General features: G+C 36.8%; 3 protein-coding genes across 4 annotated transcripts; all 3 read right to left on the bottom strand.

The window, feature by feature from the left end:
• Positions 1-2092: 2092 nt before the first annotated feature.
• LOC116166449 (odorant receptor Or2-like) lies at positions 2093-8695 on the bottom strand. The gene is made up of 5 exons (XM_031481400.1): positions 7965-8695; positions 7824-7920; positions 7668-7772; positions 2198-2353; positions 2093-2146 (listed from the first exon to the last, which is right to left on the bottom strand). Exons 1-5 carry the CDS (start codon positions 8693-8695, stop codon positions 2093-2095), a joined length of 1143 nt encoding a protein of 380 aa, XP_031337260.1.
• Positions 8696-15557: 6862 nt separating this feature from the next.
• On the bottom strand, positions 15558-16799 carry LOC116166737 (40S ribosomal protein S11). 2 transcript variants are annotated; one of them, XM_031481825.1, is made up of 5 exons: positions 16735-16775; positions 16403-16528; positions 16241-16357; positions 15768-15973; positions 15558-15715 (listed from the first exon to the last, which is right to left on the bottom strand). In XM_031481825.1, the coding sequence occupies exons 1-5, from the start codon at positions 16744-16746 to the stop codon at positions 15592-15594; spliced, it is 585 nt and encodes a 194-aa protein (XP_031337685.1). In that variant the 5' UTR covers positions 16747-16775; the 3' UTR covers positions 15558-15591. The 2 variants fall into 2 exon arrangements, with proteins under 2 accessions (XP_031337685.1, XP_031337684.1); XM_031481824.1 differs by lacking the exon at positions 16241-16357 and having other exon boundaries at positions 16735-16799.
• A 215-nt stretch (positions 16800-17014) lies between these two features.
• LOC116166736 (ATP-dependent DNA/RNA helicase DHX36-like) lies at positions 17015-25088 on the bottom strand. The gene is made up of 9 exons (XM_031481823.1): positions 24782-25088; positions 23651-24722; positions 23385-23601; positions 19968-20679; positions 18459-19103; positions 17644-17833; positions 17421-17601; positions 17283-17371; positions 17015-17227 (listed from the first exon to the last, which is right to left on the bottom strand). Exons 1-9 carry the CDS (start codon positions 24843-24845, stop codon positions 17068-17070), a joined length of 3330 nt encoding a protein of 1109 aa, XP_031337683.1. The 5' UTR covers positions 24846-25088; the 3' UTR covers positions 17015-17067.
• Between the last annotated feature and the right edge of the window lie 1707 nt (positions 25089-26795).

A 26795-nucleotide genomic window follows, 5' to 3' on the forward strand; every position in this document is an offset into this window, starting at 1 on the left:
GTGTAATTGACAGTACCTAATTGAATATGTTTCAGAAAGCATTATCCGAATTATCCTTGGTGTCAAAAGAAGCGCTTTTAATTAACAGGAATTTTAAAACTTGTTTCAGATTTTTTATCCCAAGCCGAGTAATTAATTAAAGACGTTTTAATTTTGGAGCGTTATCACATTACTCCATCGATCGACTGGTAAATGCGAGTTACTTTCCACAAATTTGGAAATTTTATAAAGGGGAGAGCGATTGAGAGAAAATTAATTCCTTCTTGGGAAGATTTTAGTGTTTTTTTTTGTCCACCGTTCAATTCTAAACGTAGCTTTACAAGTGACATTAATTTATTTATAATTATTATCTGTTGTCAATGTGATTTTCTTTAACTAATGGGAATTCATTATAAAGCACACGAGTCTCAATGGACCACTGAAGTTCATCACAAGAAACTTCTCGAGAACAAATTCATTTTTGGTACAAATTATAGCTGGTGATGAGACTCGGGTACACCCATGGGATCCAGAAACGAAGTTGGAATCCAAACAATGTATCCTCCTCCAAAAAAGTGACGCACCCAACCATCTGCTGGAAAGCTAATGACAACAGTTCTTTTTTATTATACCTGAATCACAATCTCCGTTTTAAACACTCAAATGCGTGCGAAAAAAGGCCTTTAAAACACACGTGCTTTAAAGTTGCTAAGTAACGATACTTCAAGTATGACTTTTGAAACTGTCATCTGGATGAAATAAAAAATCCTCTAGGTCGCTTTCTGTAAATGCAGAACATTTCTTTGGCTTTTGTACCTATCCTTTGGTTGAAGCTTTCACAAACGCGCGTAATTTAGGGTATGCTTCCAAATCTGTTCCACTTTTTAATCGCAACATTGCTTGGAAGTTTTGAATGAATGCACCAAAATATAGAAGATTTAAATACCTTTAAAATTTCCTTCATGTATGCCAGCATTATCGATTCATTTAAGACTGTATTCGTAAGTAACTTCCATGGAAACAACTTTTCATATTCTTTATAATAGGCTTTCCTGGAGTTGGATTTTACACCTACCAACGTTTGTTTAGATTTTACAAGCGATTTAATGAACCGTGTATTATCTTTTTCAATGGAAATCGTTTAATTCACAAAGACGATGATTTTTATAACCAAACGTCAAGTGACATTTCCATGGCAATCGTGAAATTACGAACACCCAGCCCACTTAATTAGACATGTATTCGAGTATAACGTCAATATGACTTCATTGTATTTCCTATTTTTAAATTATACTGCAGGTATAATAAAAAATACTATAAGATACACGTGTTTAATTGGTCTTTAAAGCACTTGCAACGTTAAAGGCACTCCGCTTTGCGTCGTGCCCTTAAACTCGTTGCGCGTGCTTTAAAGACTTGATTATACACTTGTATCTTAATATACTATTTTGGGCCATGAACGGTTTTCCTAATCGAATACATGAAGAAGGGGTCTACTATAAATGTAAAGAAAATTTGATAGCGTAAAAATTGCTACAGTAACAAACTTTAAATTTAAGTAGTATAAATAAACAATAAATCGGTCTCTGAACAGGTATTGCGACACGCATTTATTTTGTTGCAAAATGGTGGTAACTGAAGCAAGTGGTTCCCTTTTGTGATGTCGTATGTACCTACGCGTCTCTGCAGGAGAATAGACTTGCTGAATTAATTAAATTAATGACGTCCTTAATTGGAAGTGAATGGTACTGTAATAGATATAGATGCACTCTGTCTTCACCTTTAAACGATGTTATTCGGTGATTATTATTATGTTCTTTACAATAAATTACAATTTTACAATAATTAAATGTCAAATGATGTAACTCTTCCTTTGTATTTTTAAATGTCTTAAATGCTTTGGAGTGGTTTGTGCACAATGTATCGCATGAATAGAAAAATACAGAAGTCGATAAAAACAACATTTGATGTGATCTTTTGTCAATATTTGATTTGAGATTTGTTTAATGTGGTAGCCGTATTGACTTTAGGTCACATCACACCCGCGCTTTTACTAAAGTAAACCAATTTGTCGGTGAAGTGAGGTGAGATCAATAAAAATTCTCGTTCCACATTAGGTCTTAACTGTACGTAAAACCATGAAGAACGAATACGACTGTTGCAAAATCTGTAAAACATTGACGCTCATCTTAAGCTTACGTTCGTTTACGTAACATACCCATATGTAAGATCCGATCGATATTGGTAAGAGGTTACCAGCTTTGATCACGATGGGCTTATCGCATCGCATCATCGTGAAACGTAACATCCTCTTCATTTTTTCTCCTCTCGTGTACCAGCAGCTGTGATAGATTCCCAGCGAAATTTTTTGACCCTAAAATTATTTCTTCTCGGCATTTCTATGCAAACAATTAGGAAACTTATTTATTTTAATGGGCGATTCTTGGGTTAATACTAAATCGAATGATTTATACGTATGGCAGTTGTTTAGTAAGGGTCCCAAATAGTCTCCTTCACTAAAGGAGGAAATGGTGCGAAAGTTACCCATGAAAGAATGATCCCAGGTGGGGCCTATCTTACAATTTAGAAAGCTGTTCAACACTTTTGGAGAATTTTTAAGAATATTGATGACTTATAATGACCCAGTTCTTAAAAGACTTATGAAGACACTAAAAAAAGGCTCTAATGGATCTTCTGGATGCTGTCCCCGAGACTGTAGGCAATTCTTAAAACCCGTTAAAGATTATTACAAGCTTTAAGAAACTGAAAGAAGAAGTTCGTTTTTCAAGAAATTTTAAAGACAAAGACTCAATACTAAAATGTCCATTCAAGGTTCTAAAAGCCTTATCGAGACTTTCAAAGACTCTTAAAGATTATAAAAGTCAATTAAAGGCTCTTAAGTCCTCTAGCTAGAAGGAGGTTGATGAGGGCCTTTGGAAGATTTTCACTGTTCGACAGGGACGGACTGGCCCGGGGGGGCGGGTGGCGATTGCCACCTGGCCTGTACGTCATAATGGCCCGTTGGAAATTTATAAGTATGTGCTGTATTTAGTTTCTTGCACTATTCATAAGTTATTAACACGTTTCTCTAATTGGGGTTGATGTTAGGTTGTTAAAAAATTAAAAAATTCTGTTTTAATTGAAGTGTTTTACAATGAATTTATCATTTTTTGTCGTAGCATGAAAGTGATGAAATACAATGATATGCGACTTTTAATTATCAGCTGCAATTTAAAAAAACCTGTATTGTAATTGATTTCCGAAAAAGGAGTACTTTAAAATGAAGCAAAAAATGTTTTTGTGGTGCACCGCAGAGCTACCCCCCCGCCACCTTCATTACTACACTAATACTTTAATGGCCCGTAACCTATGCAATTCCACCTGGCCCGCCCCTGACTAGAAACCAATTTCGAAAGAAAATTCAAAGGGCTGTAACTTTTGAACTAGAAGCCCAATCTTGGAACTGTTTGAAATTATGGATTCTACAGGCCACATTCTATAAGAAAAATTTTTTTCCGGGTCGATCTGAGACAATTTTTTTTTTCGGGGCTCAAAGTAAGGCAGTGTATAACCTTCCTTTTTTACCAAAAATCGACTGCACCAAAATTTCTCGGGAAAACACTTTTTCTTATTAATTTTGGTGCGTAGAATCTAAAACAATTCGTTCTTTTTCGATCGGACTTCTCAATCAAAAGTTATGGACTAGAAACCAATTTCGTAAGAAAATTCAAAGGGCTGTAACTTTTGAACTAGAAGCCCAATCTTGGAACTGTTTGAAATTATGGATTCTACAGGCCACATTCTATAAGAAAATTTTTTTGCGGGTCGATCTGAGACAATTTTTTTTTCGGGGCTCAAAAAAAGGCAGTGTATAACCTTCCTTTTTTACCAAAAATCGACTGCACCAAAATTTCTCGGGAAAACACTTTTCTTATTAATTTTGGTGCGTAGAATCCAAAACAATTCGTACTTTTTCGATCAGACTTCTCAATCAAAAGTTATAGACTAGAAAAGAAACCAATTTCGAAAGAAAATTCAAAGGGCTGTAACTTTTGAACTAGTAGCCCAATTTTGGAACTGTTTGAAATTATGGATTCTACAGGCCACATTCTATAAGAAAATTTTTTTCCGGGTCGATCTGAGACAATTTTTTTTTCGGGGCTCAAAAAAAGACAGTGTATAACCTTCCTTTTTTACCAAAAATTGACTGCACCAAAATTTCTCGGGAAAACACTTTTTCTTATTAATTTTGGTGCGTAGAATCCAACACAAATCGTACTTTTTCGATCGGACGTCTCAATCAAAAGTTTAAGAAATATGAAAGCTAGTACAAAGCCTTAGAGCTCAATAAAGCCTTTTCGAAATTTTTGGGGACTCCTAGGGTTCCTTCAAAAGTTTTAATGACTTTTAAATACTAAAAGCCTCGTAAAGGTTCTGGAGGTAGGTTGTAAGGTAACTCTTCTAGCTTTTAAGGTCTATTAAGGACTCCTCAAGATGTTATAGATTCGACTTTCAAGCAATCTTAAAGACAAGGGCTCTTGAAGGCTCTTACTATTCAAGATTCTAACAGCCTCTTGGAAACTTTTAGCTCTTAAGGACTTTCAAAGATTAATAAATACCTTTACAAAATGGTACTTTTTTAATAGCTATTACGACCTTAAGAGCTTTTTTGGTTCGGCGCTTAAAGAGAAGATAGAATCTTAAACACTTGGAAGGCGCAAAGGCCCATAAAAGTAGTTTCTCAGACATTTTTAAGGCGTATTAAAGATTTACAGCCCGCTGAGGACCTTAAAGACTCTTAAAGATTATGACAGACAACGAAAGGCTCTCAAAGCCTCTCGATGGCCCTTGAAGTCTCCTGAAGCTTTTGGAAACTCATGTACCTAGGCCCTTAAAAGCCCAATACTTTTATTTTAGGCTCTTGGGGGTTTTTGGAAGTGATTCTTTAAAAAACCTAAAAACTTTTAAAATCCCCTACAGCCCTTCAAATTCACATTCGAATATTAAAAATACTAAAGATTATTAAGGGCTCCTATCAGTGGCGGTCCCAGGATTTGGTAAAGGGAGGGGCCCAAACCCAAACTTTGTCCCAACATGGAAAAAAATGAAAGAAATTTCGCATAATGGAAATAAGATCGACACAAAATTGATGAAAAAAATGGACAAGGGGGGGGGGGGGGCACTGGCTCCTATAGACTTTCAACAGCTCTTAAAAGTCTGTTAGAGTATCGAAGACATCTAAAAGAGTACTGCAGACATTGGTCGAAATTCCAGGACAGAACCATTCCAAAATCTTTCTGGAACCCCAAATGAGAAATTAGCATCGTCCATCTTGAGTTAGACGAGGAACAGGCGGACAAAGCATTTCGTGACTTCTTCCTTCCTCGTAAAGAAAGGTTCTGGAATCTGGGGACTGTAAGAGATCCTTCGAAACTATAGGCGACTCTTAAAATCTGGTGAACATTAAAAGCTCTTAGAGACTCTTCGTAAAGGTTGCCTTTTCAAGAAATCTTAAAAACAAAGGCTCTTAATACTAACAGCCTTTTGGGGAATTTTGAAGATTAATAAATACCATTCAAGGATCTTAAGTACTTAAAGGTTCTGAAGGCTCTTAAAGAGAGACACTTTACAACCATTAGATGCTGTTAAAGACTTTTAAAGGGTCATAAAAGTATAGACGAACGTTAAAGACCTTTAAGCTCTTTAATGCGAGTTTCTTAGCTACTCCTAAGGCCAACTAAGAATTTACAAAGGCTGTTAGGAACCGCTTCATAGCGAACGTGAACGAAAATATGTCTGGCGATAACAGGCTTGCGGAAAGCAAACGCGTTTTTTTCCGTTTTGTTAGCAACGTTATAAAAGAAGGTGCGTGCCATTTTTTTTGTAAGAAAATGTTTAGTTCGCTTACGCGTCAAGATTTGCGTTCGAAATTGAACAACAAAACTTGCAATTATTGAGTCAAATTTATCCGAATAATAGTTTTAATTGTGGATTACACCGGGAGGTTAGCCCTTTGTTTTTCAAGCGATAAAAACTACGGAAAGAAACACACCAATTTTGTATATATAACACGACAGGAAATTTAAAGACAATTATTCAGTGCATTGGCCCGCAATAAACCGTAGTTCATTTTCTAAGGACGAATAAGACTAATTTGTAACCTGAAAGGAATCTCATCCACGTCAATTACTGCAAGTTATTTTAAATTTTTTCATTTGTATAAAGTAGTGGTTACTTATTTTTAGGAATTTGTGTATTAATTTTGTTTGAAAGAATTTTAATATTCCTAAAGGAATTGACCTATGAGAATCAATTGCATAAAAAGATTTTTAAATCGAATCCAAACAAAGGATTTTTGTTATTTTGATTCATTGATTGAGAAAGTTGCATCTAAAAATAACTGTCGTGGTCCTTCTTGTTGTTGGGTTAACACACAATGGGGTCGAATCGATAAATAAATGGAATATTACGAACAACCATCCCCCATGAAACGTTAATGGGGGATGGTTGTTTGTAATATTCCATTTATTGGTTGCGTCCATTAAATGCTATTAAGCTCTAGAAGACAAATTTCTTCGATACTCTTAAACCGTATTAACGATTTACAAAGGCTGTTAAATACTGTCAACAACTCGTTGATCGGCCGACCGTTGATTAGTCGCCTTTTACGACATGCAGTGCCTCTGCAGTAGGGGTATTCTTTCCCGCCCCTACACGGGTAAAAACCAAGAAAACGCAAAGAAAACATCAAGCCGTGAAAAGGTGTGACACTAAGAGCTGTCGATGAGAAGGAAATTCAAAAGGCGACTTTTGTAAACGCCTACTTACCGGACAGCGCCTACAAGAGCACGGAGCGTATCCTTGGTTTGTTGCAGAAGTAGAACGCCGACTTCAACACTAAGGAATGGCGAGTGCTGAAGAGAGAGCAGGAGGGTTTCCTTGATCCTCGACCCTATTCAACAAAACCAAGTGACAGAGGCGGGAAGAAAGATGGGAAGGGTACAGAAGTGCCCTAGCCAAGTACAATTCCGCTATAAGAAGATCCGGCAAATTGTGTGAAGCACGCGCCTACAAAAAGACAACTCCAATTATTGCATTGGGAATCTTAAGAAGCTCGATAGGAAATACACAGCGAGCAGTCACTTTCCAGGCTCAGAAGAAATAAACACTTCTCTTCGACAGAGGCCGAAGGCCAGGTAATGCCTCACTCCAGAGTTAAAAGCGAAGCCTCAAAAGTCTTAACAGGAGAAGGTAGAATGGGCTCTAATGGCTTTTTTTGTAAGACGTCTGATGGAAATGGAATCTTTCCAACACTCTTCCAAAAGCTTGTTGGGCACATACTGCATACCACATGTAATCTGTTGAAGGGGATGGAGATAGAAATTCACATTCAGGGGCAACATCGCCACCAGGTGTTCTTCCACTTAATCCATTAGAGGGTACTTTTGATAACACCTCGCGTGAAGCCATGGAAGCGGCCACTGAAATCAAAGGCCTCCCCTCCAAAAGAACAATAGGCTGGATAACGGCCATTTTGAGGAGCAGGAAGATAACGGCAAGGCTAGACGAGTCAGTCACGAGAGTGTGCCTTCAAGGGATAGATACAAAAAAGTGCAAGATAGGTACTCTAGAATGAGAGTCTCGTTAAAAACAACATTTCGAACGTTAGGTACCCTTATTTTACTTACGTGCTCCGTCAGTTTGCTCGAAAACCAGCAGAAGAAGTACAATTCGGAAAGTTCTAAAACTATATGGTTAACCAAGTTAATAAATGCGCCATTGAATGCACTCATCTGCAAATAACCGCTAAGCATTTTAAGTTTTCCAACACCTCTTCATGTTACCGAAAATGTAGCAAGAGCAGCAAAACACAAACTTATGCCAAAACAGAACTGACAGACCATTATGCCATTAATGCACTTTTGCAAGTTAGCGCAACTTCTAAAAACAAACTTGTTCAGCTGAAATCGGACTCGTGGCCTTACTTTAGTAATCGTTGATGGTATCGAATGCACTGTTTAGCTCGTTCCAGCATTTCGTCTTCCATGCACATTTCAAGACCTGTATGAATGCATTTAAAAGAATGCGAAATAATATCGAACTCTTCTGCAATTACGGCCATAACTTTTCCGTAAAAGACGTGAACATTTATGGTGTTTCCGCCGCCGAGCACCCCCACGTAAGTGTGCATGAACCAGAGGTAGTAGTAATACCGTTGTGTATCGAAGGGAAACCATGGATTTCCAAATGGGAGCTTTCCCGATCTTACAACCAAAGGTCTTACAACCCACATAAACACGCAAAATTCGCCAAAAATGATATTATAAAGCCCCAACTTGTCCAAAAGGTCAACGGCTTTACCCATTATCGTCTTCCTATACGAGTGCATTGCGAACTGAGGCCGCCATGTACTAATTGTCTCCTCCAAATCGGTGAGAAGCTCCTCAATATTCTCCTTTTGGGCTATTATGTTGTAATACTCGTACGATACCATAAAGAATGCCATGACCATGGGAAAATCTTCACAAAGTCGCTCAAAATCAACGAAGCCGTTTAGAACTAAATCCATAACTAGACTCACTTCGTGAAGTACGGTTATTAGTAACGACACAAGAACAAACGATTTTGAGAAAATTCCCATTTTTTCGTTAATGTGAACATTCGCGAGCCATTTAAATGCTCGTATGTTGAACGTAAACAAACCTTTTCCAGCCATTTACTCGCACCAAATGCTTTCATTCAAATGTCCGCTACGTTTTATTTGTGCCACAAAGTTTGTTAATTAATGTATCGCATGTTAAATAAGCAGGTAGCTAACTTATTAATGCGAAGTAAGAAGTTAGGATATTTCTTAATTATGTTATTATTTATTTTCATGGTGCATTTGCGTGCTGCATCTGTTTAATTCCCATTTCGTCGAGTCAAACCGAAAGCGAGAAAACTGAGAGTAGATTATTCTAATTGGGTTTTAATGGAACTATCTGTACCTACTAATATACCGGGTGTTACATAAAAGTAATTAATGGAAAATGTCGCAAATAAAAAAAATGTGCCAAATTCTTCACAAAAAAGCTTCCTAGCTTAGACCAAAAAGCGCTCTTCGCCCTACGCACGCTTTTTTGACTTTTGTTCGTGTTTATTACTAACATTCCATTTATTACCTAAAGTCAGTAAACACAATCGGCACGTGAGAATAAGAATGACGTTTTACAACTTATCCCTTAATAGGGTACGACACCCTCATTAAGTTGTCAATGGCCTTCTTTTTTGTCGGCGGCCTGGTGCAGATGTTAGGTTCTACTTTTCTTTACACTTTACAGTATTAATATTAACACAGATTTTAGTATTTAAATGTGATATTAATTAATCATTATATAAACTGCAGTATATATACATACATATAGCTAGGAAGCTAATAACGATGCACGGCTTAGCTTAGGGTCCAAAATAAAAAACCTCCACGGCACTGGCAAAATTTTTAATTAGCCCCACGGTTGGCTCAGTAATAAAAATATTTTAAAACCCATAACCTGTCGAAAGTTTGGCCCTTTATCTCCTTTTGAATGATCTGGTTTGATTGAACTCAAATAAATACGCATATGACTTCAGTGGATTGAAATACAGAGTGACCCAACGAGAAGTATACAGAGGGCTATTAAATTTAGGAATTTCGAAAAATCCTCGAACACGTCAATTTTGTATTCGAGGGGGGCAACTTTTGGAATACAAATCACGAACCCAAGTCTTCACCCCTCTACGTAGGGAGCTTAACCCCTAAAATTTTAAATGGAATCTTATGGCAAATGACACACTATTTGAAAGCAAATTTAATCGTGATTACTACTGCTTTGCTTTTTAAATTCTATTGATTCGGTTCGGAGTTAATTCGCATTTGAATTGGTTTTTTCTAAAAAACCAAAACAAATGCGATCTGTCACCTTTATTAAAATTTTATTTTGACGCTTCAATTTGTTTGTTAAACTTAAGTGAACCTGTCAGTTCTCCTTGGTCTATTGTGCTACCCTTCACGTTGATAGGATGAATCCTACTTAGCTTTAAGATGGACGACGCTAATTCCTCATTTGGGGTTCCAGAAAGATCTTGGGGAATGGTTCTGTCCTGGAATTTTCGACCAATGTCTGCAGTACTCTTTTAGATGTCTTCGATACTCTAACAGACTTTTAAGAGCTGTTGAAAGTCTATAGGAGCCAGTGGCGGTCCCACGCCCCCCCCCCCAATTTCCATTTTTTTCATCAATTTTGTGTCGATCTTATTTCCATTATGCGAGATTTCTTTTATTTTTTTCCATACATGGGACAAAGTTCGGGTTTGGGCCCCTCCCTTTACCAAATCCTGGGACCGCCACTGATAGGACCCCTTAATAATCTTTAGTATTTTTAATACTCGAATGTGAATTTGAAGGGCTGTAAGGGATTTTTAAAGTTTTTATGTTTTTTTAAGAATCGCGTCCAAAAACCACCAAGAGCCTAAAATAAAAGTATTGGGCTTTTAAAGGCCTAAGTACATGAGTTTCCAAAAGCTTCAGGAGACTTCAAGGGCCTTCGAGAGGCTTTGAGAGCCTTTCGTTGTCTGTCATAAACTTTAAGAGTCTTTAAGGTCATCGGCGGGCTGTAAATCCTTAATACGCCTTAAAAGTGTCTAAGAAACTACTTTTATAGGCCTTTGAGCCTTCCAAGTGTTTAAGATTCTATCTTCTCTTTAAGCGCCGAACCAAAAAAGCTTTTAAGGTCGTAATAGCTATTAAAAAAGGACCATCTTGTAAAGGTATTTATTAATCTTTGAAAGTCCTTAAGAGCTAAAAGTTTCCAAGAGGCTGTTAGAATAGTAAGAGCCTTCAAGAGCCCTTGTCTTTCGATTGCAGTCGAATCTTTACAATCTTGAGGAGTCCTTAATAGACCTTAAAAGCTAGAAGAGTTACCTTACAACCTACCTCCAGAACCTTTACGGGGCTTTTAGTGTTTAAAAGTCATTAAAACTTTTCAAGGAACCCTAGGAGTCCCCAAAAACTTCGAAACGGCTTTATTGAGCATTAAGGCTTTGTACTAGCCTTCATATTTCTTGAAATTTTTTCTCCCCGATAGGTTTCTGCAATTTTATAGTCTCTAACAGACCCTTTGAAGGGTCGTTAAGCATCTATAAGGTATTTTAATAATCTTTAATATTCGAATGTGGAACCTGTAAGTGCATTTAAGATCTTTTAACAGTGAAAATCTTCCAAAGGTCCTCATCAACCTCCTTCTAGAGGACTTAAGAGTCTTTAATTGATTTTTATAATCTGTAAGTCTTTGAAAGTCTCGATAAGGCTTTTAGTACCTTCAATGGACATTCTAGTATTGAGTCTTTGTCTTTAAAATTTCTTGAAAAACGAACTTGAATCTTTAGGCCGATTCTCACTTTCGTGCAAAGAACCGGCCCGGCAACAGCACGGCACATACTCGGCACGGGCAAAGTTTTTTGAGTTCAATTCACACTGCGACACGCTTGCCGCAGGTAAGCAGTTTCTACGTGAGTTTCAACTGTGGAAATGTTCGAAACTTCCACGTTAATTAAAATAGGTCTAATATTAGATGATGAAGAACAAGAAAGTACATATTGCAGAAAAATAAAAATACGTTTTTGTGTATATAAAATGCATAAGAAGTATCTTTTATGACCGAAATCATTCTCTCGGACACATTCAATCAGCATCTCATCTTGTTCCGCTGAAAAAGTGTTCCTTTGCTGACCCTTCAACCTTTCTTGTACTATGAAAACTGAACTAAAGTCGGTGACCTGCACAGATTGTATTCACACTTGTCGGAACGTGCACGGTACATGCCCGGCAAATATTGTTTCAGAAGAACACCGTGTGCAAAGGCCGTAGCTTGCCGAGTCGTTGCTCGCATAGTGTGAATTACACCCCAAAAAATTCATAAGATTCAATAATATAGATATTTTGCTGAGTCGATGCCTTGCCTGTGCCGAGTACGTGCCTTGCACGAAAGTGAGAATCGACCTTTTAACGGGTTTTAAGAATTGCCTACCGTCTCGGGGACAGCATCCAGAACTTTTTATATGCTTTAGGCCCGTTAGTCTTTTTTTAGTGTCGAACTGGGTCATTAAGTCATCAATATTCTTAAAAATTCTCCAAAAGTGTTGAACAACTTTCTAAATTGTAAGATAGGCCCTACCTGGGATCATTCTTTCATGGGTAACTTTCGCACCATTTCCTCCTTTAGTGAAGGAGACTATTTGGGACCCTTACTAAACAACTGGCATACGTATAAATCATTCGATTTAGAATTAACCCAAGAATCACCCATTAAAATAAATAAGTTTCCAAACAGCATACAAATGCCGAGAAGAAATAATTTTAGGGTCAAAAAATTTCGTTGGGAATCTATCACAGCTGCTGGTACACGAGAGGAGAAAAAATGAAGAGGATGTTACATTTCACGATGATGCGATGCGATAAGCCCATCGTGATCAAAGCTGGTAACCTCTTACCAATATCGATCGGATCTTACATATGGGTATGTTACGTAAACGAACGTAAGCTTAAGATGAGCGTCAATGTTTTACAGATTTTGCAACAGTCGTATTCGTTCTTCATGGTTCAATTTGTTTGTTAAACTTAAGTGAACCTGTCAGTTCTCCGAAACGAATCAATTGAATTAAAAAAGCAACGCAGATTAGTAATCACGATTAAATTGGCTTCAAATAATGTGCCATTTGCCATAGGATTCCATTTAAAATTTTAGGGGTTAAGCTCCCTACGTAGAGGGGTGAAGACTTGGGTTCGTGATTTGTATTCCAGGTTGTCCCCCTCGAATACAAAATTGACGTGTTCGAGGATTTTTCGAAATTTCTAAATTTAATACCCTAAAAGCCCTCTGTATACTTCTCGTTGGGCCACTCTGTATATGTTGTTGAAATTTTAATCACAGATACTTGTAGTAAAGGCAAATATATCGCATATAGTAAAAATCAGATGTGCGCATGCGCAATGCCAACTTTCTTATTTATGGAGATATTTCTTTGAAATTTTAACCAAAGATGCTTATAGTAAAAGCAAACGTATTGCATATTGTAAATATCAGATTAATAAGCGCATGCGCAGGACGCACAATATCAACTGCGCAGTAAGTGTCAACTTCCTTATTTCTGTAAAATTTTAAACGTATAGGTATGCCTCTAGTAATGAAAAACATAGCGCACATAGGTATGGCCTTTGGGGAAGTAGGTATTGATCATTTACCTATGGAAAATGCGCTGAAGTTACTCGCCTTAGGGCGAAAACCTTTTTACTTATTTAGTTGTATTTCGATTTGTACACAAATTGTTCATTCTACATATTGTGGAATATAATGCTTTCTAGATTACTGTTTGCTACATACGCAAAGTGAATTGTGTTTAATTTCAATTTAAGGGCGATGCCGAAGTGATGAATAGTGAAATCCGCGCATGAGCGTTGTAAATTTACATGTTACAAACGTGAGTACACGTAGGTAAGTGATAAATAATGTTTAAAGACCATTTAATTTAGTTTCTCGTTAATAGTGCTGGTTCCTGTGAGCATTTATCTAAATAAACATTTAAATATATTACAAATTTAAATGTACGCTACTACAATACGAATTTTTAATTCTTAAATTACATATACCACTCATTTACTACACATTTTCCAGATGTAGTTCAGAATTCGTCAACTTAAGAATCTTCTGTACCTACCACTGTACCCAATGTAAATTTTAATAATAGCGCGCGCCATAAACACTCAAGTTGTTTTTTTTAAATGGACCTTTTAACTACAAAATGTGTGGACTATTTTTTAAAAAAAAGTTTATAAACAACTGAATACCGGTTGTTTAAAGATTAGATGTTATTTTCAAAGATAAATACAAAATATTGCAAAAACTGAAGGAATTTTGACGAACAGACGGGCAGCGGGCGGATAAAACGCAAACAATAGCACTTTTTTTGTTTATTTTTAAAAAAATACTTACTGTATATTTTTTTTATTAAAAAAATGTGCAAAATTCTCGAAAGAACACCTTCCTAGCTCAAACCAAAAATAGCGCCTTTAGAAGTGTCTTCAAGAAGTAGTAAGTGTAGGGGAAAAACGTTTCCCGCGATTAAATAAAGGTTTTTCTAACTTTGTCGAAAACGAATCGACGTATTTTAAAAAATCAAACGTAAAAATAAAGGACTTCGAAAGACCTTTCAAACAAACTATTACTCGATATCACTTGTTTAAAATTTGTAAGGGAAGTGGTGGGAAGTTTTAAATGAACACCCTGTATATTATGAAGCTTCAGTTTGATACTTTCATTTGCAAAAATAGACAGTGCATAGTTACCTAAACCTTTTTGAATTAAAAAGTTCAGCATAACTTTATTTTTACACGGATTATTAACGAGCTCCTAGCGAGTTTATAATTTTGCGGTCTGTCTGTCCGTACGTTAGCACGATAACTCATAAACGAATGGACCGATTACAATTAAATTTTGCAGCTAGATTCTTTATCAAATTTGTAGATCCGAGTTGTGAATTGGCAATGCAGACCAAAAAATAAAGTAGGCCCTTTTGACATCTCCATTAGTTATGAACCGAAATGCATGAAATTCAATATGCGCATAGCTTTAGCCATATAAAACACAATTCCAAAAGTTGAGCCTAATCGATCAACATTCACAGTGCCCTTTTCGCATCTCGACCATTTACAGACAGAATTGCATACTTTCTTATTTAGGAAGGTACCTATTTAAATAAAATCTGTTACATAGCCACTTGGAATAGAAGAAAATATAACGCCAGTTTAAAAATTTGGTTTTGCACATGCTATAGCCATACCCATCAGGAGCGCTGTTTAATTTATGTCTAGAGAACAATCAAAAGTATGTAATAAATACACAGAAACCGAAACAGAAAACCTTTTTACACAGATGAAATAAGTAAATAACATTCCTTTAATTTAATTATACCTTTTAATCTCCTACCAGCGACACGTCTGCTTTGTACGGTGACCTACATGATGTTTGCGTTCTAATGTCCGCATCCCAATATCTGCGGTCTACCGTCTTGCAGTCCAATATCCGCGTACTAGTCTTACAATCCAATACCATAGCGTCGTGTAATCTTTGACACAGGGTTTTCTCAATTGGCTAAAAACCGAAACAGGAAATGATCCTACACATTCGACCAAACCATGGCCCATATGAATAAAAGGAAGCACATTATGCTTATACTTGCAAAATTCAAAGTAAATACGCGTAAGTGCCCCTTTATACTGGATTGGTCTCTTATTGAGTATTTACTTTGAATTTTGCAAGTATAAGCATATGCTCCCTTTTATTCATATGGGCCCATATAATAGCTGAATAAATGTTCCTATGGATATGTACTAAGCGATCAAAAATGAGTTGCTGTCGAGTCACCTTTGGAATTTTTGTTTACATAGAAACTCAAAAATTTCCAAAGGTGACTAGACAGCAACTCATTTTTGATAGCCCGTTATCTACTCCATAGGAGCTTTAATTGCAACTGTATCAAAATGGGTTTCAAATTAAAAAAACACCTTTATTTTATCTTATTTAATTGTTCCTCATAAAATTAAAATTTCTTAAAGCTCTTCTTAGAGCCAGTTTGTTTGGTCACTTTAAGAACGTTGAATCTAACAGTTTTTGAAAGTGGACGACATTCACCAACAGTCACAATATCACCAATTTCAACATCCCTAAAAGAAATTACATAAGTTTCCGAATTAATAGCGCACAACCGAAATGTACCTGAAGCAAGGCGAAAGATGAACAGACATATTGCGATGTCTCTTCTCGAAACGGTTGTATTTCCGAATGTAATGCAGGTAATCACGTCTTATAACGATGGTACGTTGCATTTTCATTTTTTGTACGACACCGGTAAGGATGCGCCCACGAATGGAGACATTTCCAGTGAATGGGCACTTCTTGTCGATGTAGGTGCCGTCGCTTGCCTATAGTTTATAACATCATTATGAAAAGCATTTAACAACCAGTAACCTTTTTTGATTTACTACAACACCAACACAAAACTCTCATTATCGAGTCCAACCGAAAAGACATAAGGCTGTATGTAAATCGAAAATGGTTCGTAACGCATTATGTTAAGCAATACCACCAACACCACAAAGCGATTAAAGCAAAAAAAACATGCAATTAGTTCCCTTCACCGACGTTGACTTGCCACCGCACCACCTGAAATAGTCAAAAATAAAACAAACCTCACGAGGCGTTCTAAAACCGAGACCAACATTACGATGGCGACGAATTGTCTTCTTCTTCGTATAGTCCTTACGATGAAGATTAAGGTGCGGTTGTTTTTGAAAAGCTCTCTCTGTCTACACACAAAAAAAACTCGTTAGCATGCAAACGACTGTACTAACCTCGCGTGGCGTTCTGAAGCCGAGCCCCACGTCACGGTGGTAACGTAAACTTTTACGCTTTTTACCACCGAGAACCTTTTTACGGTTTAAGAATACCGTCGGTTGGTGTTGAAATGATCTTTCGTTCTGGAAAATTGTGCGGTAATTCAATTAGTATGAACGCAATAACCTCAATTTAATTGTTCCAACACGTGGTAAACAATATCGAAGTTATTGCAGTAGTTACACGGTTCCTTAATGGAACAAAGGTACTTTTTTAATAATAAATACGAAAAACTATAAATCGGTATGAAATACAAGATTAAATAAATAAATTTGTAAATTTTACTAACCTGGTCAGCCATTTTGTAACTGTAAAAGAGTGGCCTTTCACTTGAAGTTTACTATCTACTGCTTCAGTGACACCAACAAAAAATTGGTAAGTACCAACTACACTGAATTGCACGTGGTCGAAAATAATATCACACACAGGGTGTGCCATAAGTTACACATGTACAAGACAATGCATGTTATTCTTCTCATGGATGTAAAGTAACAGAATATTTACAGTTACTACATTGGTAAAATTAATAATGTGCAGCGCAAACTAAAATCTACAAAAAGAAAACTCGCAACGGTGAAAATAAATTTTATTTCCACATTAACAAAAAATTAAAACTTCACTCCTAGCTGTCGGTCTTCAATGCAACCATTAGATGTTTTAAAACTCGTTTCCAGGCATTATTTATAACTACACTGTAGCTGTTTCCAGTTGTTAATTGAAAAATATAGTATTGCTTATACTTTTCTATTGCTTCTTTACATTCTTTTATGGCGAGAGCATGCCTAAAATCAATCAATGTAGTTTACAGCAGACTAATGAGTAAATGCGGATACCTACCTTCTATCACAATGAAATTCTATATCACTTTTACCTAATTTTAGTAGCACTTGATCACTGGAGGCGTCCTTTGACTTTATTTCGTGTAGCTAAATGGTAAATTAAAGTGTACAATACAAAATATAGGCTTTTTTTTACCTCAATTTCACCAGGTGCAAAAAATAATACTGCTAAAGAAGAGACGGTACTAGTTTCCCGTATTAAGGACGTTTTACGCACGTTAAGAATTATTTCATTTATATACACCAAAAAATCGGGGGGCAATTTTCTAGTCATCGCATTAACGCTACTGGAACTGACTGTTGCTCTTTGGTTGTGCCTATAAAATTTGTCAATCAAGGATTAGTGCAGATAAACTGACCTTGTCACCAAAGCGGGTTTATTCCTACGACGTCCTTTTACAATATCCCATTCGCGTCGGCGCAATAGGTTACCAACACCAGATAATAAAACGGCCTTTACTAACTCGTCATAGTCGGAGAGATCGTCTGATATAGGAAGCACATCATACAGCCCTTTGTGAAGGTAGTCTAAATGTACCGACCGCAGTTCTATAATTAAAATGATTGTTATTAGGGGGATGCGTATAAATTCTAAAATTGGGTTCAAGTGAGAGGTGCGGCCGGTAAAGTGAAAGAAGGTGCGGTCAGTAAAGTGACAAGTGGTAGGAAAAATAGTCTGGTCTGTTAAATTGTTATCGCTGCGTATGCTAATTAAATTCAAAAGAATACACAGGTGCAAATTATTCAAAGACTGCAATTATTTTTGTCAAGAGATAGGGAGGAAGGGAAAGGGAAAAGGTTTTAAAAATGCGAACGGGACGTTAATCTATCAGGGCTTCTTTTGTGGTGGACATTTGCAATGTAGCTTTTTGCCGTGCATGGTGTTTGTGTTCATTGTGCGTCTCATACGAAAAATCGCAATTTTGGTCAGATCAAGGAACACAAATAATTAAGATTTGCTTTAATTAATTGTCTATCGATCGCTTGTTTGCGTAGCACATATTTGTGGGCCCTGAATACTTGTTTTTCTTTCAGCCTGAGTTTTAGCTCAAATAAATTCGTCAATTTTATTTGCTTTATTTATTTTGTTTATTTTATTTATTTTATTTATTTTATTTATTTTATTTATTTTATTTATTTTACTATTAAAAATTGCAAAAAATGGAGTACTTACTCTGTAATGTAAACAATTTAGGTTGCACTAAACCCAAATCCTGGCACATAGCGTCAGCCATTCGATAATCTTGAGATTCAATATAATACAGCCATTTCTCAAACAATTGCATCATTGCTAAATGGTCGCTAGTTGCAGACTCTTTGCGCAAATGATCAGTAATTCTCGCCTTATCCAACAAATCGTTCGAAAATAAAGCGCTTTCATCAGAATACAATGTGACAATGTCGACAATTGGAGTAACACATTTAAACAAAACCGCATTAACCATTGCCTTTCCTAATTTGGGATGTAGATGAAAATGCGATAGCGTTCGACCTAGCGGCGTTAGGTTCTCATGTTCGTCTAGTAATTCCAAATCTTTCAATTCTTGTACGGCCGATTCAATGGCGGCTTTCTTGGGCGGAGTGATTAACCGTTGGAGGAAATCGATCGCCTTCATGTTATTGCTATAGATTTTCGAATTGAGGACTATTTTCGTTAGTGACGTACGAAGAATTTCTGGTATCGAATATTCCATGAAACTGTCGTGGTGAAATTGTGGATATAAATGGTAACATTCGCCGTGTTGACAGCGACCCGCTCTTCCTTTTCTTTGTTTGGCACTTGCCTTCGATATCCAATGATAATCAATACAAACTATGCCTGAAACAAAATAATGAATTTATTCAGTTCACTCCTAATACACCAACTCAATGTTTCAGGATCAACCTATAGGTACGTTTGTTTTTGATATACAGGGTGAAAACAAAAAGTTTGACTTTTTGGGATGTTGGGATCGCATCTTACTACCCATGTAAGATAGTAGAAAAAGGTAAAAACTGCCTATTTTAAATATTTTTACGTAGAAACCAGTGACGTAGCCAAAAAAATTTTTGGACCACAGTGTACGAGTTTATTTTAGCCATGAAAACCTTATTTTTTTTACTGTTTTTAAATAGTAGGCCATGGATTCAGGAGATTTTGTTGTATTGTATCCATGGCAATTAAGGCAGCTGATACACCAATCAATATAAATGGCCGACGGTAGAAACATCTAATCAAGAAAAAGAACCCAAGAAACTGACGTTAAAATATACAAGGTGTTGCTTTTAAAAATACCAACTTTGGGTCAAATTTCAGAAAGCGGATCCAAAAACTTTTTTGACTGCGCCATTGGATTCTACGTAAAAATATCTAAAACAGGCAGTTATTGCTCTTTTTCTATCTTACATGGATAGTGAAATATGATAACATCCCAAAAAGTCAAAATTTTCGTTTCACACTGTATCTCAGGAATCAACGTACTTAGATTGATTCTGTTTGTGGTATTAAAAGTTTAACAAAAAAGTGGCTCCGAGTCACGGAAAACAACTGACATATACTGCAGTCTCAACCAAAATAGGACATAAGGTCCATGCACAATGACTGTGGATTAATGTATCTACTGTAAATGATTTTTCGAGCAACTGGTTTGCTATACCTGTAGATCCTCCTAACAGAAGCTAGAAATACTAAAAAAATACTAACCTTTCTGTTCATCCAGTCGCTCTTCCTTCTGAATCCCAGGATCAATGACATAAACGACATCATCAATCGTTATCGATGTTTCTGCAATGTTGGTAGCCAAGATTACCTTTCGAACACCAGGTGGAGCTTTAGAAAATATTTTCCTTTGTTCGGCCATACTGAGCCGAGAATGAACGCATAAAGTAACCATGTCGGTTCGTGGTGGTAATAAATCTTTTACTTTGGTAATGTCCTCCCATCCCGGTAGGAAGCATAGAATAGCTCCCTCCGGTTTCTTTTTATGGATGAATTTAATGCAGTCGGCCACGTCCTTTGGAAGAACACGGGGTATTTTCGACATGCACATCTGGAAAGACGGCAATTTTTCGTCAGTTAGGAAATATTGTTCGACAGGATGCGTAAATCCGGGAATATTTAAAATCGGAGCGTCGCCGAAGTAGTCCCGAAACAGTTCCGCGTCCATAGTGGCACTCATTACAAGTACTTTTAGCTTGGGGTTCAAAGTGAGAGCACGACGGACAAGGATCAGGAGCAAGTCGATGGTGACGTCTCGTTCGTGTGCTTCATCTAAAATGATGTGCGAACAATCTGATAACTTGGGATCCGTTTTTAAGCGATTTAGCAAAATTCCACTTGTACAATACATGATATGGCCGGTTTTCTTTGAGAATTTAGTATTGAAACGGACATTATAGCCAACAGTGGAACCAACCTAAAGTTATGCATTCAGTACGCTTGACAACTTACTGTCACTGAGGGGTGTCACACTTGGAAATGGTGTACATTTGAGTTTGTGAGAAGTATTTACACATTTTTGAAATTTATATAAAATTTTTCAAAAAATCTGGTACTGAACTATTACCACCCACGTATTGGTAAAGTAAAGGTGGGCCATGAAGGTAAGGCTTGATATAGTAAGTACCCATTACCAACACCCGTGCGTAATGAAAAACATTAGATCATGTAAGTTTAAAAGTGATAATTATCTACAAATGTCAAAACTGTCAACAGACGTCGTTTTGGGCTTAGCTTAAGCGTAATTTATTATTTTTATTCAAAAATGTAAAAATATACAGGGTGTTCCATTTAAAAATCCAAAACCTGGACCATTTCCTGAAGTGAGCGGAAAGAGAAGAATATGCGAAAACTCTCCTCTTCACGTACCATTTACCTGTAAAACCAGATCTCATTTTGATACACCTAATACTGTAGAAATTATGGCTTGTCTAATAGATTCGTTGTCACCCAGTATACTGGGTGGTGACTTGAACAACACAACATAGGAATTTCAATAGTCATTTTTTCATTTCTGATTATTGGCTCTCCTAATTATTTTAGAAAGAAAGTCTATTTAGATTTTTGTATAGAAAAAATTACGAATCCATGCTTTTAATTTTTTGAACTTTGAAACCAAGAAATTGGATATCTAAAAACTGACGCTTTTAAGAAAATCAGTGGTTCCATGGCAGTTTGACATCAAACAAAGCTCTTACAGTAAGTAATAAACGTCAAACGCGACAGTTTTTAATGGTTAAATTTTTACTGTTTCTGTATTTATAAAATAGGACACAATAGTATGTATGGATTCGTAATTTTTTCTCTATCACCCCGTATATGCTACACAGGCTGTGTAAAAAATTGGAAAAAAAGTGATACCGCTTTTTTACATTTAAGAAATATGGAAAAAATATTAAGACAGGGGTAAAGTGGAGGAATCTAAAGTGAGAAGAAAAAAGATATGGTTCTTCCTGGCATATGTTGATGGCACAGTAATTATGGTAACAGAAGAAAACAGATGAAGAAAATGATGAAAAGATTGATGAGATACTGAGAAAGGAAAGGAATCGAATTAAATGTCAAAAAATCGAAGATGATGACATTTCAGAAGAGGAGAGGAAGGAGAAGGGAAGTAGAATGGAAGTGGAGGAAGGGAAGGGCGGAGAATGTAAATATTTATGATTGCAGATGCAACCAAATAGTGGGCGCATATAAAGGTATTAAAAGAAAAGGGGGAATTGGCGATGAGAGCGGTGTGGATAATTAGGAGAAAGGAAATTCAAAAACGAGTTTAGAATAAGAAAACATCTTTTTGAAGCAATGGTGAGAGGGGTGTTGATGTGAGGAACGAAGAAGACAAGGACATACAAAGTTCAGCAAAATCCAGAACTCGAGGGATAAAAAATGTACAAGGAGTTGATAGTGGAGGGGACGCCGAAATATCTATAAGGGAGGGCAAGAAAAACATTAAACTAATAGCGAGGTTCAGATGCGGAAACGCGGAGAGGAATGGAGAAGTGGAGAGAAGAAGAGTGAAAATGGAGACTATGGAGTGAGAAAGAGGAAGATGACAATCTGATATGGGAATACAAGAAGTAGAAAGAACAGGCGAAAGCGGGAGGGAACTATTGGAGGAGCGGAGAAGAAGAGAAAAATGATATAATATCTCAGAAAGTAGTCGAAATTTTTAAAGTTTCAAAACTGCATTTTGTTAAGCATCAAAACACGCAACTTTGCCAAATTTAAACTGCCTATCTATCTCTTACAGTTCCCGAGATCCCCATGGTGGCCCTCGAATTTGAAGCAGCCTGTATAGTAGTAAAAGCTGAGCTCTTTATATATTATTTATTTATTTAATGTCCGTCTTGTTCTAGGCCCTCAACAGGATTACGCCCAATTACAGAGTGAATTTAGTTAATTGAGTTAAATTTGTACAGGGTGGGGCACCTTTTTGTGACTAAAAAAAAACCTAAAAAAAATGCAGTTGAAATTTTTTAAAAATCTGAAAATAACTGAGATATCACTGAAAAACTGAAAATGTCAAATTTTGGCATGGCGATATTGGATTTTTATGGAATTCGATAAAAAAAAGAAATTTATTTGAATGCATGGCCATCATAGCCATGTTGATTCAGCAAGATCCAGTTACCTGTGGATTTTTTGTTGAAAAATGAATGTCAAGCATTTTTCTTATTTATTATTTTTCTTTTTTGTCCTTGATCTCTTTCCGTAAAAATTCAATATGGCGCCCATAAGACATAAAAATTCTGCTAACACATTCAGATTCTCAGAAAAAAGTGCCCATAGAAAGTGCTAACGAAAACCCTCCATTTCCAATCGTTTAAGCTAGGGAAAAAAAAAAAATTTGACATTTTCAGTTTTTCGGTGATATCTCAATTATTTTCAAAGATATTAAAAAAATTTCAAATGGATTTTTTTGGTCATAAAAAGGGGCAACTTTGCCACCATTTCGCGCACCACCCTCTGCTGTGAAATCGAAGTAAAATTCATTGAAATCTTCATAAAGTGGCAAGGATTTTTATTGGAAGATTTTTAGAATTTTGAAAAACTTTGTAAGAAAAATTTTGAAAAAAAAATGTACACAGATTTAAGATGTGACACCCCTCGCTTCTCACTTACGCTTTCCCCTCTTTCCGAAGCAACTCTTTCGGCCAGTGATGCTGCGGCAATACGTCGCGGTTGCGTAACAATAATTCTGCAGGGCGAATTTGCCGCACCTAAATCCCTGGCCCAAGCTTCCATCACATACTGCGGGACGCGAGTACTTTTGCCACAACCCGGCTCTCCCTTAATAATTACAACCGAATTGCGTGCAAGTAAGCCGATTAATTCCTCCCTACAAAACAGCGATGAGTACAATTGAAAAGAAATTAGAGAGCACAAACTTATAATCGGAGATTGGTAAACGTGTAGGTTCCTTTGCGACGTAAAAGTTCCTATCGGTATACTGCTGTTGCGGCACATCGGATTGCACCCATTCCTCGATAACAGGCATATTCTCCTCTTGATTACAACTGGTGAAGTTCTCTAAAATCGCTCGCACCTCTCCACTTTTAACGCTCTCTGCGATACTAGTCATACTTTGGTACTCATTTGCGCCTACTCGCAATTTCCTACACTTTTCTTCTTCCGGAGGCACAACAACATTTTCGGGAAGAATCGGCTGTCCCTTAGCGTTGAGCAATTTATTATGGTACAACCAGATTAACGCTTCAAGTGCGGCTTTGTGTGCGGCGTCTTGCTTTCGATTTGCCGTCGCCGAAAACTGCCCACTCCTAGGCCACTTTAAGGTGTAGACGCACTCCCATAAAACTGCATTCTTACCAGCTTTAACCGACTTGTACGTGGGAGATATTTTCAATTTCGGGTCTTCCAATGCGTTGCTTACTAATAAAAACCAATTGTGTAGTACGCCCTTGGGATGTGGAAAAAGAGATTTAATTTTATCGGTATCAACTGCTTCAGTTCTGGCTACATTGGTAGCATTTGTACGCTGTGTTGAAGTTGAATAAAATAATCTTTGGCCGGTTGTTAAAATGTGGTGTTGCGAGTTTAATATGGGTTTGTGATGGGAGTCCATGTAGGTGTTACTTTTTAGCCAGTACAACACGTTCTTGCTGGCATTACGTAAGGCATCCGTTTCGTTTATACCGTAACTTGAAAAACTCAAAGGTTTCGGCCATAGCACGTTAACCGTTGATAAGTAAACAAACGGTTTCAACTTGAAAATAGTTTCTTCCTCTATTAAAGCTGGTGACTTTAGTTGGTCAGAGACTAAGCTGAAGAACCATCTCAATGTTTCACGAGGGAAAACATCAATTGCCCCATCACTCACAAATTCTTGCCGGCTTGGTCGCGAGCTCATACTTAAATCGTTCCTATTATTACTTTGAAAATTAGGCACTAATTTTACACAGTCGCTTCTTCTGCATTCAATACCCACAAGAAAAGGCTTCGCTGAAGGAAAATGAAATTATTATTTTTGTTAACATTAACACTAAACTCTCCATTCATACATTTCAATCTAATCTTGCAGTTGTGCAGATAAAAGCCATATGTCCACATCCTTATAAAATTCATATTCTGTGAAATACTAAAATTTTAAATTTTCGAAACTTTTGAGGTTATTTGCTGTGGTGCCGAGTGCGCATGCTCCATTACCACGTGCGACTTGAAATGCACAACGCCAAATTTACGAAAATTTTGAATTTGCGAATTGAAATTTGGATTCGCATTTGGAATTATTTTGAGTTTAGGGCTACTTTAATTGCTAACGATTACCGTCTTCCGACATACCAAATGTAAAAGCCGGTTTTAAGACTAGAAAAACCGACCACATTCTTATACCTATAGCATTGCCTATAGGTTCCTATCCTATTATCTTTGTTTATTCCATTTAAATAAACAATGCCATTATTATTGATTTCAAATAATGGTTATTTTATTTTTCATTTGCCTCTTATATGCCAATTATATCTGTCATATGAGATATACGGGGTGTCAATTTTAAAACTTGCAGTCGGCCATATTTTCCAAACTAAAGAACAGTGGCGTATTTACGGGGGGGATGAAGGGGATATATCCCCCCCCCCCAGAAGAATTGAGTTATCATCATAGCTATTAGGTATTTAGGTAATACTTCCGCTATCCGCTCCGCCCACTTTAAAATAAAGGCAATAATATATAGGTACCTATATATAGAGAGCAATTTTGGTTTTGGTTAAAGTCTAAAAGCACTAAAATCTAAATATTCTGTAGTATTCAGTATTCACTATTCAGTAAGTGTTGGCAGTCAACGATTTGGCTATTCGGCATCGATCGGCAATTCGCTACATTGATGCCCAAAATAACAAATAGGTATCAGGTACTTAGTGCTGCTACAGTACTGAGGTGAGGCACCTGCGTCCTGGCTTTCACGAAATGACGAAAATAAGAATTTTAAATTTTAAAAACAGGAATTTTTTGCCCATAACTTTTGATTGAGACGTCTAATCGAAAAAGTACGAATCGTTTTGGATTCTACGCACCCAAATTAATCAGAAAAAGTTTTTTCCCGAGAAATTTTGGTGCAGTCGATTTTTGGTAAAAAAGGAAGGTAATAACTGCCTTTTTTTTGCCCAGAAAAAAAAATTGTCTCAGATCGACCGGAAAAAAATATTTTCTTATAGAATGTGGCCTGTAGAATCCATAATTTCAAACAGTTCCAAGATCGGACTACTAGATCAAAAGTTACAGCCCTTTGAATTTTTTGTCGAAATTGGTTTTTTTGCCCATAAATATACCTATTATTCAAAGTTTTCGTTGACTAATTAAAGCAAAAGCAATAAAGGGGCCTGTCAGCAGTAAGAAATAAAATACCGTTCTAATCTAATCTTTTTCGCCTGTACAATAATAAATAGATAAATGACTACCAGCATCAGCAACCTGCAACCCAATTTCTATTTCTTACCCCCCCCCCCCCCTTCTAGTACGCACTGGGTGACTGTATGTGCCACGAACTTGTTTAATCCCCCCCCCCAATGACGTTATGAGTGACACCCCCCCCCCTTTAACCCCCCAGTCACCATCCTTCATATTCAAAAATCCTAAATAGCTACCTCATACTTGTGACGCATCGTTGGAAAGCTTCTAAAAATGCTTTCCAGTGGTACCAATATTCACTCAGACAATTTAACAAAAAAATAATAATTAACACAAAGAAATAAAAATTAAGCCATGCCTATATGTTAAAAGATTTGGTCGGGATCTGTTATCAATTATAAAAAAGGAAAGCGACCAAGATTGCTTAAGGAGGCAGCTCAGGTTGAAGTTCTTGGCCAATTTGCCATAAATAGCTCAATGTCACCATTTAGTTTTTTTGTTAATTATTAAACTTTTGTTAAATTGTCTTAATGAATATTGACTTTATTGGTACCACTCGAAAGCATTTTTCAGTAGGTTTCCAACGATGTGTCACAAGTATGGGGTTGCTATTTAGGATTTTTGAAGAGGGGGGGCTGGGGGTTAAGGAGCGTGGGGCGTTGTAACTCA

The sequence above is a fragment of the Photinus pyralis genome, unplaced genomic scaffold (assembly GCF_008802855.1).
Source record: "Photinus pyralis isolate 1611_PpyrPB1 unplaced genomic scaffold, Ppyr1.3 Ppyr1.4_LG3b, whole genome shotgun sequence".
NCBI lineage: Eukaryota > Metazoa > Arthropoda > Insecta > Coleoptera > Lampyridae > Photinus > Photinus pyralis.

Bases quoted from the DNA above. Each gene is read 5' to 3' on its own strand.
- LOC116166449 (XM_031481400.1), bottom strand. From the start codon at position 8,695: ATGGCTGGAAAAGGTTTGTTTACGTTCAACATACGAGCATTTAAATGG. The intron at 7,773-7,823 runs GTAACATGAAGA...GGTTATTTGCAG, and splicing joins CTGCTCTTGCTACATTTTCG to ATGAGTGCATTCAATGGCGC. The intron at 2,147-2,197 runs GTATGTTACGTA...AATGTTTTACAG, and splicing joins CGATCGGATCTTACATATGG to ATTTTGCAACAGTCGTATTC.
- LOC116166737 (XM_031481825.1), bottom strand. The intron at 16,358-16,402 runs GTTAGTACAGTC...TTTTGTGTGTAG, and splicing joins GCTTCAGAACGCCACGCGAG to ACAGAGAGAGCTTTTCAAAA. The intron at 15,974-16,240 runs GTTTGTTTTATT...TATAAACTATAG, and splicing joins GTTTTAGAACGCCTCGTGAG to GCAAGCGACGGCACCTACAT.
- LOC116166736 (XM_031481823.1), bottom strand. From the start codon at position 24,845: ATGAATTTTATAAGGATGTGGACATATGGCTTTTATCTGCACAACTGC. The intron at 20,680-23,384 runs GTAAGTGAGAAG...GCATAACTTTAG, and splicing joins CTTCGGAAAGAGGGGAAAGC to GTTGGTTCCACTGTTGGCTA. The intron at 17,602-17,643 runs GTCAGTTTATCT...CAAATTTTATAG, and splicing joins AAACCCGCTTTGGTGACAAG to GCACAACCAAAGAGCAACAG.